At 65.0% G+C, this 13,878-nt stretch overlaps 4 protein-coding genes across 4 annotated transcripts in view; 3 read left to right on the top strand and 1 right to left on the bottom strand.

Annotated features, from left to right (window-relative positions):
• The window catches only part of AMSG_09462 (uncharacterized protein), a 3,915-nt gene extending 350 nt beyond the window's left edge, over window positions 1-3,565 (top strand). Inside the window, exon 2 of the mRNA XM_013898856.1 lies at window positions 176-3,565. Within this exon, the coding sequence (XP_013754310.1) occupies window positions 176-3,559 (3,384 nt within the window). The 3' untranslated portion in view covers window positions 3,560-3,565. The remainder of the gene's footprint in view (window positions 1-175) is intronic.
• A 765-nt stretch (window positions 3,566-4,330) lies between these two features.
• AMSG_09461 (tetratricopeptide TPR_2 repeat protein) lies at window positions 4,331-6,714 on the top strand (the record flags this gene model as incomplete). The annotated part of the gene is made up of 2 exons (XM_013898855.1): window positions 4,331-4,422; window positions 4,713-6,714. The coding sequence occupies 2 exons, from the start codon at window positions 4,331-4,333 to the stop codon at window positions 6,712-6,714; spliced, it is 2,094 nt and encodes a 697-aa protein (XP_013754309.1).
• Window positions 6,715-7,322: 608 nt separating this feature from the next.
• Window positions 7,323-12,222, top strand: AMSG_09460 (serine/threonine protein kinase; the record flags this gene model as incomplete). Its single annotated transcript, XM_013898854.1, has 2 exons — window positions 7,323-12,181; window positions 12,213-12,222. 2 exons carry the CDS (start codon window positions 7,323-7,325, stop codon window positions 12,220-12,222), a joined length of 4,869 nt encoding a protein of 1,622 aa, XP_013754308.1.
• Window positions 11,689-13,867, bottom strand: AMSG_09459 (uncharacterized protein; the record flags this gene model as incomplete). Its single annotated transcript, XM_013898853.1, has 2 exons — window positions 11,689-13,818; window positions 13,850-13,867. 2 exons carry the CDS (start codon window positions 13,865-13,867, stop codon window positions 12,244-12,246), a joined length of 1,593 nt encoding a protein of 530 aa, XP_013754307.1. The 3' UTR covers window positions 11,689-12,243.
• Between the last annotated feature and the right edge of the window lie 11 nt (window positions 13,868-13,878).

Below are 13,878 nucleotides of genomic sequence, written 5' to 3'. Positions count from 1 at the left end.
CGCGCTCGGAGCTGACCTTGCCCGGGGAACGCGTGGCGCTCGGCGCGGAGGTGGTGCGGCTGGTCCTCGCCTCGACCTTCCTCGTTACCTACCTCCCCTCCCCCCCCCCCCCCCCCTCCCCCTCACCCCCTCACCCCTCCCCCCCTCACTCGGACGTACACATGCGGATGGACAGGCGGATGAGGGTAGTGTGAGTGTGACTCTGCTGAATGCGCCCAGTACTGTGGGAGATTCCGTGGAGGTGTTCTGGTCTGCTCCAGGCAGTCTCCCATTCTTCTTGGTTGTCATGCATGATGGTGATGGTGGTGGTGGTGGCGGTGATGACGATGATGATGATGATGGTCCCTTGGTCTCTATTGGTATCAACATGCATGGGGATGATGGTGATGAGTTTGGTGCCCTGGACGGGGATGAGGGCATGGCCAACGTCGAGACGTACGAGCTGGGCCCGGGCATGTATCGTGTGGCGGCCATGGCAGTCACCGGCGAGTTGCTCGCTCAGGGAGGCACGATTGAGCTGGGAGAGGGAGGTCGGGGAGGTGAAGATAGCTCGGACGGTGAGGTGTTCGCTGACGCGGAGGATGTGTACGCCTCGCCGTATGCAGAGTACGTACCGGCGCGGGAGGGCGACTTTATTGACGACGTGGTTATCTTCTCGCCGACTTGGGGCGAGAGCGCGCCGGAGGGGTACATTGCCATTCCGAAGGATCTCAACGCCGGCAACGATGGGCCCGAGTTCCGGCTGGCGTTCCGGCGTGTGGCGGGCCACGAACGGGCTGGCACTACGGGAGTGGTGACCGGAATCGGCATGGTGTTTCCCGAGTGTGACGACGAGTACGTGGCCTCTGACATGGAGGTGCTCGAGGTGACGGTGTCGGGCGAGCCTGGCGATCTCAACGGCGGCGAGGGCAAGCACCCGGCGTATCTGTTTGTGGTCCGCGACGGGCCGGGCCGGGCGCTGGCGGACATTGCGGTACTTGACCGGAGCATGGGCGACACGCTCCCTCCAGGCTACGGCATGGTTCCATACTCGCGGTCTGGCTACGATGCCGATGCCAACTACGGTACGTCGGGCCACGACATTTTCTTTGGCTACCGGGTCGTGGGCTCGAACATGCTGTACGAGGGCAACGCCATTGCGCTCCGGTCTGTCTACCGGCAGTACGTGACGGCGCATGTGCCGAGCGCGGACCTTGACTATGCGTTTGGGCTCTCGCCGCAAGAGGTGTTTGTGGTCGAAGCTGCGGGCGCCGCCGCCGACGACGGGTGCGTTGACTCTGGGTTTGCGCTGCGGACGCTCCGCGGCGGGTTGTATGTGTGTGTGGATGGGGCAACCGGGGCGACGGCGCTGGCCCCCGGCCCGCCGTCGACGACCTTTGAGATCTCGGTCTGTGGCGGGAGCATGGCGCTGCTTGCCGTGGAGGCCGGGCTCTTTCTCGACGTGGTGCCCGGACCGTCGCCGAGCCCGGTGTTCTTTGACGTAGTGGCAGCGGTGACCGAGCTTGCGGTGACGGGCAAGGTTGATCGCGGCACCGCGCTTGGTGCGCAGTCGTTTGAGTTTATTTCCAAGAACCTCAACAGCGAGACCGACGGATCGTACATCAACCTGTGGTTCCGGCGCGGCGGGCCGGCGCGGCCTCTGGTGGCACTCAAGGTGGTTAAGCCGGACGAGTCCGAGTCGTCCGAGTCTGACGACGGCGAAGCTGGCGAGTCGGAAACAGGTGACGGCGTGGCGAGCGGCGCCGGCGTGGCGCACCTGACCGCTGAGGAGATTGCGGCGCGGCGGTGCGAGGCTGTCGAGGGCGATGGCGAGGTCGAGGAGACGATGGCGCAGTTTGTGGCGCGCAACAAGGATCCCGAGCTCGAGGCGCTGGTGGCCAACTTTGAGGTGGACGCGGGCATCAAGTACAGCGAGGAGTGCTGGCGGCTGGAACCTGCCGACCTCAATCACGGCAACGACGACGGCGTGACGCAGATGCCGAGTGTAGTGCGGGCAGACGCGCCCGACGCACGGGCCGCCGACGCCATGCCGATCTTCTGCCTGGACATTTTGTTTGACTCTGCCGAGACGAGCGGCGGGTGGCTGAAGGATCCCGCGGACCTCAACGAAGGCGCTGGCGGCTCGTATGTGTACATCACCTACGCGCACGGCATGCTCCCACCGCCGCTCGCGCAGTACCTGGAGGAGCAGCGCGAGCTGCGCGAGGCCGAGATTGCGCGACGGATCCGTGTAGCGCGGCTGAAGCGACAGGCGGAGCTGACGGCTGTGTGCGAGGCACTGTTCGCCGAGCTGGAGGCCGGCGAGAGCGGCGAGGCAGCGCTGGCGGGCCTGCCGCGGCCGCAGACGGCGATGGCCGGCGTGGACAATGCCGGCAACACGTGCTACCTCGACTCGCTCCTCTTTGCCATGTTTGCAACCTCGGAGGCGCTCGAGTACCTACTCTACCCGTCGCCGCACCTCGAGCTCGGCAAGCCTGTCTTCAACCCGTTCGCCTTTGACGAGACCGACTCGGACTCGGACTCTGACGACGCCGAAGCGCAGCAGGCGGCCAAGGTCAAGGCCATCCGCACCCTGCAGTTCTACCTCCGCGAGCACGTTGTACGCCGGCTGCGGAACGGTGAGTTCCTCGACGCGAATGCAATGGAGCTCACGCGGTTCATGTTTCGGTGGGCTGGGTGGGAGTCGGGCGAGGACGAGGGCATTCTATTTGGGTGGGACGGCCTCCAGCAGGACACAGCTGAGCTCCTCGACAACGCGCTGGACTGGCTCGGCGCGCCGTACATTGCATGCGTCCGGCGGTTTGCGCTCCGCGGGATGCCGGATCCCGAGTCTGCAGCGGTGGAGCGGTTCCGGACCATCCGGGTCTCGATGCCGCAGAAGATCAAGAAGCGTCGCAAGCAGAAGCGCAAGCGCGACCGGCGGTTCTCGCTCGGCTACATGCTCGACCAGGATCTCAACAACAACCCGCTGGAGGGCTTCAAACGCGAGCCGTCGGCAGCGCTGCTGGCAGCGCTGGAGGCGGCCGACGACGCTGAGCCCATCGACCCGGCCGAGGTCTGGTCGTCGGTTGTCCGGCTCCAGCCGGCGTACATGTTTGACGGGGCCGAGAACAAGCTTGTTCCGCCCGAGGTCATTGTCCCGCCAGGCACCGACCTGGCGCCCGACAGAGTCCCGATCATGATCCCGATCGTGGTCAAGCGGTTCAACAACGAGCTCGTCAAACTCCTCGGGCGAGTCAAGGTCCCGATGGAGATATTGCCGTCGGAGGTGCCGTATCTCGACGACGCGCTCGACGCCAGCGAGTACACGCTCCGGCTCCGGTCGGCGGTGTGCCACACCGGGCGCAAGCTCAACCGTGGCCACTACTACGCGTACGTCCGGCACGACGCCGCCGACGGCAGCGTCACCTGGCTCAAGTTTGATGATCTTGCCGACGACGGAGAAAAGGTCGTTGCCGTGGCTTTCCCCGGTCCGTACTACCGGCTTCTCTGCAAGCAGTGCTACGTCCTGTTCTATGAGCTCACCAAGATCGCACCGCCTCCCGCCAGCCTTGCCTGAGCCGTCTCTGGCACTTCTGCAAGCCGCCACGCGAGTAAAGAGTCCACCTCGACCACCTCACCCACCGCCATGTCGAATCCCGAGTGCGAAGCATGCAAGCCGACGGGGGATGTGTCGTCTATGACGAGCAGCCCGAGCCCGTCCGGAGCAGGCGCTAGCCCTGGTCTCGATGGGCATGGTGATGCGGCGGTGCCATCAGCTTGTGCCGAGGCTTACGCGGCAACCACAAAGTGCATGACCGACTCGACGTCGACTGATTGGCGGGTGTGCAAGGCCCACTTTGACGCCTACCGCACCTGCGTCAAGGCCCATGGTCTTCCCTAGAGTACCTCGTAGTGACGGTATGGCTGCGTGTCAGTGGCTGTTGGTGACGCGGCATGCGGTTGCCCCCCGGTGCTTCCATCGTCCTGGGACGACTTGCATTGTGAGGCCAGGCAGTGAATGGCGTGATGATTGGCCGTAGCTGTTGTGGCCCTGTGTCTATGCGATGGCGATGATGTTGGCGATGACGATGTCGATGTCGATCGGAATCACGATGAGGATCAGGATCGGGGCCAGAGTGAAGATCGGGGCCAGAGTGAAGTTGCGGTCGTGATGGCCATGACGTTCTTGATCTCACGACAACGGCCACCGTCACGACTACGACGACGTCGACGACAACCACCGCCTGTGCTCCCCTCCACCTCGTTAACGACAACGACTGCGATGATGTGTGACGGCTACGGCCACCATCTTTGCTACCGCAGGCCCTCTCTGGCACCAGCCACCAACATGATCAAGATGGCGATGACGATGACGATGACGATGGCGGCCGCGATCACGATCACGATCACGATCACGATCATGCTCACGCTCAACCACTTGTCTCCCCCCCCCCCCCTCTTCCCCCTCCCCTCTACAACGTAACAAAGACCCGAATGCTGCGCAAGACTCTGTTGGTAGCTTTGGTGGTGTGGGTGGCGGTGGCGTGCTTGGTAGAGGTGGGAGAGTGCGCTGGACGGCGGAGGGCGCGGCGGCGGGCAGCAGGCGGTGGTGCGGCGACTGCAGCTGGCGGCGAGGCGCGAGCCGAGACGGGAGGCCCGGCAAGTGGGTACACTCGTGGTGGGGGCGCACGGTATGATGTCGAGTCGCGAGAGGGTACACACTGGCCAAGCGAGGAGCTGGTGCAGGCGGCCGAGGCGCTGACGAATCAGGGCCGGTTCATGGAGGCCATTCCCAAGCTGAAGAAAGCGCTCAAGACGCTGCCCAAGCACGCGCAAGCCGCCTTCCTCCTCGGCCTCTCGTACGCCTCGCTGGCCGAGTCTGGTCGCGGGTCGCACTACTTTGACGATGCCGGTGTATGGTACGAGAAGGCCATCGAGCTGGGGACCGACTCGGTCCGGTTCGCCAACTTTGCCACGGTGGCGCACTCTAACGTGGGCAACATCCGGCAGATGCAGGGCGATCTGGGCGCGGCCAAGCGGCACTTTCGGGCAGCAATCAAGCGCAAGATGGACGGCTTGTTTGAGCCGTACCGGTCGCTGGGCATGGTGTATGAGAAGCAGGGCCTCATTCCGCAGGCCAAGAGGGCTTTTGCCAAGTCGCTCGCCATGCACACTGAGGACGCGCTGCGGTTGCACATGGCCGACATTCTCCCGCTTGTCTACTCGTCGCAGGACGAGCAGGAGCAAGCCGGGAAGACATACGTGGCGGCGATGGACACGCTCTATCACGCGTCACCGGGTGAGCGGATTGCGATGAACAACCCGCTCAAGGAGCTGTTCTCGGTCCCGCACTACTACCTCGCGTACCATGGTGTCAACTACGTGGAGACAATCAAGCAAGTGGCGGCGATTGTGGGCCGGTCGTCGCCGGACATTCCGTACACCGCGCCATGGCTCCTCGGAAAGTCGCGTCGCGAGGCGCTCGCCGACGCGGCCTCGGGCTCGCGCCGGATCCGGGTCGGCTTTGTCTCGATGTACCTGCGCTCGCACTCGGTGGGCAAGTTTATCGCCGGCACCATTGCGCATCTCGACCGTGACAAGTACGAGGTTGTGGTCTTTGCTACCCGCGAGACGTACTTTGAGCCCGACGAGGGCGACCGGTTCCGGGCGCGGATCAAGGCGCGGGCCGACACGTGGCTCGACCTGCCCAAGGTCACGCTCAGCGGCCTCCGCAAGCCGATTGCCGACGCCAAGCTCGACATCCTTGTGTGGCCGTCTGTGGGCATGGATCCGGGCAACTACCTGCTCGGCATGGAGCGGCTGGCGCCAATTCAGATCGCGACCCACGGGCATGCGTCCACCACCGGCCTCCCGCTCATCGACTACTTTGTCTCGTACGCGGCGTTTGAGACTGAGGAGGCGCAGGAAAACTACTCTGAATCGCTCATCACGCTGCCAGACTTTCTGTACTACTACCCGCCAACGCTTCCGGCGAACGTGCCAGACCGCCTCGAGCTGTGGGCCGAGCTCGGGCTGGCGGCGACTATTCCGCCCATGGCGCACGTCTATGCCTGTCCGCAGACGCAGTTCAAGCTCGCGCCCGACTTTGACGTCACCTTTAAGGCTGTGCTCGAGGCTGACCCGGCAGGCGTTCTCCTCCTCAAGACCTACTCGTCGCCGGATCTGGACGCAATCCTGGTCCGGCGAATGACCAAGGCGCTCGGGGCCAAGCTCATGGAGCGGGTCGTCGTCCTCCCGCGCCTCACCGGCCCACAGTGGTTCGGCATGCTCGCCGCTGCCGACGTCATCCTCGACTCGTATCCGTTTGGCGGATACACCACTACGCTCGAGGCGCTGTACATGGGCACGCCTGTTGTCTCGCTCCCGCACCCGAGCCTTATGTCCGGCCGCTGCACCCTCGGCTTCCTTCGCATCCTCGGGCTCGACGACGTGCTCGGTGCCGAGTCGCGCACCGACTACGTCGACCGCGCCGTCCGCGTCGCAAGCAACGTTGATGGCGTCGGTGACGACATCCGCGCCCGCATCGCCACCGTCAAGGACTCGATCTATGAGCGGACCGCCGCGCTTCGCGCTTGGGAGCGGCTCTTTGACGAGGCCGTCGCTGGCGTCCAGCCAACCGACCTGCATCTGGCCAAAATCGGCGCGCCCACTGACGCCATTGTCAGCGCCGTCGCCGACCCAGACCATGTCTTTGACGTCTACACGCCGTAGATCTGTGTAATACATGACACAGTCGCTGCATGCGGCCAAAACGCCGACGGATGGCGGTCGGCAGGAGACGGGGCAGAGCGGTGCGGAGCAAATGAGACCGAGACTGTGACGAACACTTGACTCGACCGCCTGCCAGCTTGCAAGCACTACCGAGCCCAAGGTACATACCATGGGCGACCAGGACTGGCTCTGGACTGGTGGTCGTGTTGGTCGTGTTGGTCGTGTTGGTGGTGGTCGTGTTGGTTGTGTTGGCGGTGGGGCGGTGGAAGCGGTGGGGGCGGCGGTGAGTGGCGGAACATGGCGTGTAGCTAGCGGTGGGGGCGGCGGCGAGTGGCGGAACATGGCGTGTAGCTAGGGCCGGGGTCGGGAACGGGGCCGGGGACGGGGACGGGGCTGATTGTTGGACAGGGCGGAGTTGTCGGAGTTGCCGGACAGGGCGGAGTTGTCGAACTTGTCGGACAGGTCGGATAGAGCAGAGAAGCCGATGGAGCCGTTCTGCTGGGTCGGCAAGTCTCGGCGGTGCGCTGGTGGTGATGGTGGTGATGGTGGTCGGATGTGGCGGGTGGGTCGATGGACAAGGGCCATCACCGTCGGTGGTGGCAGCCAACATGCGGCTGGCCATCACGGCTCCGACGTCGCAGGCGGCAGTTGCGGTCGTTCTGGAGAGTGTGGTGCGGAGCCGATGGGCAAGCCTGCCCAACACCACATTTGCGCTGTATCTAGATCCCCCCGACAACTATCTGGCGGCCAACTCTCAACGGATTACGCTCGGGCGGTCAGTCTCTGTCCTGCCGTCTGCAGTGGCGGCTGCAGCATGGCGGCCGCGGGGCACGCTCGCCGCGCTTGCTTTTCCTTCGCCGCTCAACTTTCTGGATACAGTGGCAGCCGGTGGCTTTGCGCCGCTTGACGACGTTATGGTGAGCGTGATGCCGCGGCTTGCACCGGTGCTGCGGGAAGTACAGCTCTTTACCGGCGACGTGTACGAGTCGATCGAGTTCCAGCAGGCAGCCCAGCCCAAGATGGCTGTCTCGCTGCGGACCGAGTGGCCACCCCAGGCAGTGCCGTCACCACCAGTTGTGCCGCCTCTGGCCTCTGAGTGGCCACCGCTGCTGAGCAGCCCGAATCCGCGGTCGTACTACGCAGCGCCTGTGGTGCTCGACGGCGTTTCTATCGCTTACCGGCGGTCGGTTCTGGACGCATTTGACCTCATACCGCCGACGTCGTACGAGGAGCTGCTCACGCTGTGTGGCACTCTCGACGGACTTGGCATCATTCCGATCACAATGCCGTCGTTCGACCTTGGGTCGGCAGTCGAGGGTGTGATGGCCAGCATGTGGTTTGACATTGTGGCTACGCGGCTGTACGGCTCAGCGCTGCTCGATGAGATGCGCGGCGGGCGGGTCTCGTTTCTTGACGAGCGCATTGAGCGGGTGCTTGCCGTCCTGGAAGATCTCCGCAACGCGCGCTGCTACCACCCGCAGCCGCGCGATGTCGACGGCGAGCAGGGCCGGGCTCCGTTTTTCACCGGTGTCTCGGCCATGACCATCATTTGGGACGGGTTCGCTCTCTCGCTGCCGGAAGGCGTGCTCGCCGACGTTGAGGCCTTTGCTTTTCCGGAGCTTTCTGCTGGTCAAGGCGTGAACACGGGTCTCGCCATCTTTGTTGTGATTGCACTGCCGGTTGACTTTGCGCCGATGGAGTCGGACAAGGCGACGGTAGAGGCTGTGCGGCAAGAAGTGGTCCGAGCAGCGTTGTCGCCAACGATGGCGCAAGCGCTTTGGGCCAACGGCATGTATGGGGTGCCGGCGGTGGTAGATTCAGAGGTGGTCGCACCGGCGTCCATGCGTGCTACCCGACGCGTGGTGCAGACGATGCGGGACGAGTCGAGCCAGCTCACGACGCTGCTCTGCCTGACAATGTCGCCTGCAGCACTGCGGGATGCGTGGTGCCGCGAGTTCTCGCTCTTTTTCCACTCGACCGATTTCAGCGTGGCCAAGTCTGGTACGATTCTGGCTCGATTGGAAGGCGTTCGGGGCGAGGTGACAACTGGTGTCGCAGCGCCGCCGTTTGCGGAGCCGCCACCTGGGGTTGTTGCGCGTGGGACGCGGATTGAGCTGATGGCGCTCGATGAGCAGGCAATGGTGCTGTATTCGTTCAAGAACATTCCGCTCGTCCTGGGTTCGCCGGACGTTGAGCAGTACTCGGCGCCGATTGTACTGCCGGAGCGGCCCGAGGTGACGGTGTGGGCAGGCGTTCACACGCAGACGCTGGTCAACTCTCAAGTCGTAGCGCTGCGGTATGTCCAGCCATGGGCTGTGGCGAGCGAGACGAACAGACCGCTGCGGATGGTTGTGCTTGGGGTCGGACTCGCAGTGGGTGTGCTCTGCCTCGCCGGCATGGTGGCGGCCGTGATGATTACGCGGCAGCGGAGCCGGGCGCGCAATCCGAAGACGCAGATGATGCTTGTGGACCACTCGGATCTTATTCTGATGACGTCGCTGGCAATCCGCGAGCGGGCAGAGGTGTTCCGGGCTACGTTTCGTGCGTCGCGTGCGGTGGTCAAACTCTTCTTTCCACACCTTGCCAGCAAGCCGAGCCGAGCCGGGCTGCTGGGGACAGAGGCGCAACTGCCGACGCAGAGCTGGATCAACAATGTGGCGGCATCGTTGACGACGAGCGAGACGAGAGCGTTGGCGTCGATGTCAGAGCTGAGCGAAGGGATGCAGGAGTTTATGCGGACGACGCGAATGCTGGCGTCGCTGCGGCACCCGAACCTGGTACTGTTCATGGGCGTCGCGCTCAATCCGCTGGCAGTGGTGACCGAGTACGTCCCGCGCGGCTCACTCTGGTCCGTGCTCCACACCCCGGACATGGAGCTCGCTGGATCGCTCAAGGTTGCGCTTGCGGCGGGTATTGCCAAGGGCCTGCGGTACCTACGGCGAGCACGGATTGTGCACCACTCGCTGACCTCCCACAACGTGCTCCTCACTGCATCGTGGATTCCCAAGATTGCCGACTTTGGCATGGAAGCGTTGGAGGTGCTGCCTGCAAGGAAGGTGCATGCGCGTGCGGCAGCTGCGCATGAGGCGCACATGCACGAGCGGTGGCCGTGGACGGCGCCCGAGGTGCTGAGTACCAACGCGCCAGTCTCGTTTGCGTCGAACGTGTACTCGTACGGGGTGCTGGTGTGGGAGATCGTGACGCTGCGGCAGCCGTACAGCGGATACTCGCCCGACGCAGTGGCGCTCGGGGTCATCAACGGAACACTGCGACCGGAGCTGGCTCCGGGTGACGGGACGCTTGATGTTGCTGTGGGCAAGCCAGTCCGGGGTGAGAGCTCGCTGGGGCCGTCGACGTTTGACAACCGGCCGTCTCTGGTGCCGCTGATGCTCATGTGCTGGTCGGCAGACGTTGAGGCTCGACCCGGACTGACAGCGATTGTCAACGAGCTGGAGCAGATCCAGTCTGTGGTTGGCCCGCCGGTGTACCCGCATGTGGACGCGCGGCCGCGCGGGCGGTCTGTCTTGGTCATGATCGAAGTGGCCAACTTGCAAGCTGCACTTGACTCACTGCCTGCGGCATTTGCCGAGGCTGTGCGGACGATGCATCGAATGGTGCGGGCAGCGCTGAGTGTCTCGTCCGGTTTTGTGTGGCGGCTCTCGATTGATCGGGTGTACATCATGTTTGCGTCTGTGGCGCGGGCGATGAAGTTTCTTACAGCCTTTGACGAGGCCATGTTCCACTGCCCGTGGCCGCACGAGCTCCTCCTGCACCCGATGTTTGGCCCGCTGGTCAACTCGGACGGCGTGGTGGTGCTCCGCGGGCTGCGGCTGCGGACAGTGGCTACAATCGGGGTTGCGGAGATGAAGAACCCCGAGCCGACGCCCGGGCCCGCGATTGGGCGCACCATGGACAGCTCTGTGGTAGGTCTCGACGAGGGAGCTGGCGAGGACGACGGCTACACAGGCGAGCTTGTTCACCAGGGCCAGCACATGCTCACGGTGTGCCTACCGGGGCAGACGATGGTGAGCAAGGTGCTCTCACTCGAAGCGGTGCACGAGCTCCGGGAAACGGCGTACGAGCTGGTGCCGACGCAGCATGGGATGATGCAGTTGCAGGCGGAGGCGCGGCCGGTCGACTTTGAGGCAGTACATGGCGGTGGGGGCGGGGCGGGACTCGCGCTTGTCTCACTGCCTATGTCCTCTCTGGATCCTGGACTCGGCGGAGGCGTCGTCGGCGACGGCGGCAATGATGGTGATGTCGGTGACGAGACCGAGGTTGGGACTGTGTCAAGCACAACGAGTCGACGGATGACCAAAAGCGGGAAGACGCGGTCTGTGCTGTTTGCCAACAGAGGCGGCGAGGCGGCCAGGAGTGGCGAGGCTGCGAGCGGTGTGCCCATGACTCGTGTGAGCGAAGCGTCGGCTTCGTGCTCTGTGTCATTGTCGATGAGCAAGCCGCGGCATACCTCTGAGGAGAGCTCGGCAGGGCGGCACGAGCGAGGCGGCGACGATGTGTCGCTGCGGAAAAGCATCCACATGTCGAAAGGCATTGCAACCGAGACCGGCGGCGACTACGGGCTGCCGTCTGCGTCACTTGTGCTTGCGCCAGCGTCGCAAACACGGTTTGCTTACACGACGCTCGAGCTGGGGCTGACAACTGCGCGGGGACAGGCGTGGGTTATTTCCGCACCGCCGAAGCATGTGTTTGAGACGCGGTACACGTTTGGAGCGACGGCCGAGTCGTACAAGGTGCGGTGGGGCGAGGGGACGGTGCTGTTTAAGCGGGTGGTGCACGCGATGCGGGCAGAGGAAACAATCGACTTTGCAGTGACGGTGGCACTGCTCAAGGTGCTCGACCACCCGAACGTGCTCCCGCTCAAGGCGGCGTGCTTTGACCCGCCCCGGCCTGTGGTTGTGGTTGATTTTGTGGACGGCGGCTCGCTGTGGAACGCGTTGCTCGGACCGCGCAAGGTGGAAATGCCGATCTTTACCCGGATCAATATCATGCAAGGCATTGCCAAAGGCCTTGCATACCTCCACGAGCACGGGGTGGTGCACGGGGCACTCTCGCCAGCCAACGTGCTGCTGCAGAACTCTTCCACGCCGCTCCTCACCGACTACGGGCTGGTCTCGATCCGGTACAAACGCGAGGTGCAGGCCGGCCAGGCGCCGCCGCCACTGCCGCTGTCTGGCGGAGCTGGGCTTGCGATTGAGAAGCGGCGGCACGAGCCGACGCGGTATGACGCGCCCGAAGTGCTCAACGACGGAGTGGTGAGCACGGCAGCAGACATCTTTGCGTACGGAGTGCTGCTGCTGGAGATCGCGACGTCGGCCAATGCGTTTCCCGGAATGAGCGACGCGGAGGTGGCGTCGCGCATCTCGTCGGGCTTCCGTCCGCCGATTCCCGAGAGCATCAACTTTGACCTCGCGTCGATCATTCTGTGTTGCTTCCGCGAGCGGCCGGTGTCGCGCGGCAGCATGGCGTCGATTCGCAAGGACATCATGAATGTGACCGCGCTGTGAGGCGTCAGCTGCCGCGCGAGGCGAGGCGCGAAGCGAGGCGCGGGCCGGGGACATGGAGCGGGGCTGAGCCCGGGCGGGCGGCGGCGTGTGCGGCTGCCCGCGGCGAGGCTGTGGCGGGGCTGGCGGCCGGTGGGGCCGGGGCCATAAAGTCTGTGGTGGAGAGGAGCGCGGTGGCGGGGCGAGACGGGCGGCGGTAAGGCCTCTTGTCAGCGCCAAAGAGCGGATGGGCGGCGGAGCCGTCGGCAAAGGTGAGGCCGGTGGAGCGAGTAAAGCCCGGCGAGGCGCAGCCTGAAAGCGAGGGGTGGACGGCGTTGCAAGAGATGCAGCGAAAGTGAATGCGGCCACCGGCGAGCGAGCCCGGATCAGCGTCGTGCGGGGTGATGAGGGTGTCAAACAAGTGGTCGACGTCGACAGCGTCGGCCTTGGACGCGCAGGTCCGGGCGAGGAGCTCGACGTTGGTGTTGGTGACCTCGGCAAGGGTGCGAAGCTTGGCGTCAAGCGCGTCAATGGCAGCGCGGGTTTCTGCGGCCTTGGCGACTGAGGCCAGGCCTGCGCTCAGAGCAGCGACGTCGGCAAGGACGCCTTCGAGGGCGGCGCGGTTGACGTTGACGGTCTCGTTGAGCGAGGCGTACGAGTGCAACTGGGTCGAGGCCTTCTCCTCAAAAGCCTCCATCATGGCGGTGAGCGAAGCCTCCGAGTCTCGGGCGGCGAGCGCGAGGCGGGCGTCCAAGAGTGTCTGCGAGAGGCCCGATGGGTGGGCGGCGGCGGCAGCAGAGGCGGCGGCGGCGGAGGCGGCGGCGGCAGCGGCGGCGGCGGCGGCGGATGCGGCGGCGGCAGCGGCGGCGTCGTCGTCGGTCTCGGCGGCGGCGGCGGCAGCGTCGGCGCCAACAATGTCCATGCCCGGGCGAAGAGTAACTCCGTGCGGGCGCGGAAGCGAGGCAGCGGTCGACGGGGTGTGGCTCGACGGGCCGGTGGCTGGGGCGCGGGCAGGCGCCGAGGTGGGCGAGCGCGAGGCCGACAAGCCCTCCCGCGAGCGCGAGTGCCGCAGGCGAGGCGGCTCGATGACGAGCTCGCCCGAGAGAGCCATCGACTCGTAGTGGTGGATCTCGCCATCGTCCTCGACAATGGCCATGGCCTCGGCCTTGGCCTTGGCCTCGACCAGATCGTCGATGGTGAGGGCGGCGAGCTTGGCAGTCAGGTCGTCAACCTTGGACCGCAGCGAGTCAAGCTCGGACAGCATCTCCTCTCCGCACTCGGCGCGGGCGAGGCGGGCCTCCAGCGCGTCGAGGCGAGCATCAACAGCAGCAGCAGCAGCAGCGCGTTCGTCGGTCTGGGCAGCCTCGGCGGCGCGAGCCGACTCGACAGCAGCGAGACGAGCAGCCAGATCATCGACTTGAGCCGAGAGAACAAGCGCCGTGTGCTGAGCCGAAGACGCCGCATCGGCCGCCGCCGCAGCATCGGCCGCCGCCGCCGTAACCGTCGCCGACAGTTCGGCCGCCGAGCGGGAGGCGGCGGCAGCAGCAGCCTCTGCAGCCGCAGTGCGGTTCCAGAGGGCGGAGAGGACCCGTTCGAGGGCCGACTGTTCCAGGGCGAAGAGGTTGTGGAAGGACGGTGCGGGGGGTGGACATGGGTGGGGGGG

This window comes from Thecamonas trahens, assembly GCF_000142905.1.
Source record: "Thecamonas trahens ATCC 50062 unplaced genomic scaffold supercont1.50, whole genome shotgun sequence".
NCBI classification, from domain to species: domain Eukaryota; order Apusomonadida; family Apusomonadidae; genus Thecamonas; species Thecamonas trahens.
This window is presented reverse-complemented; position numbering and strand designations above follow the sequence as displayed.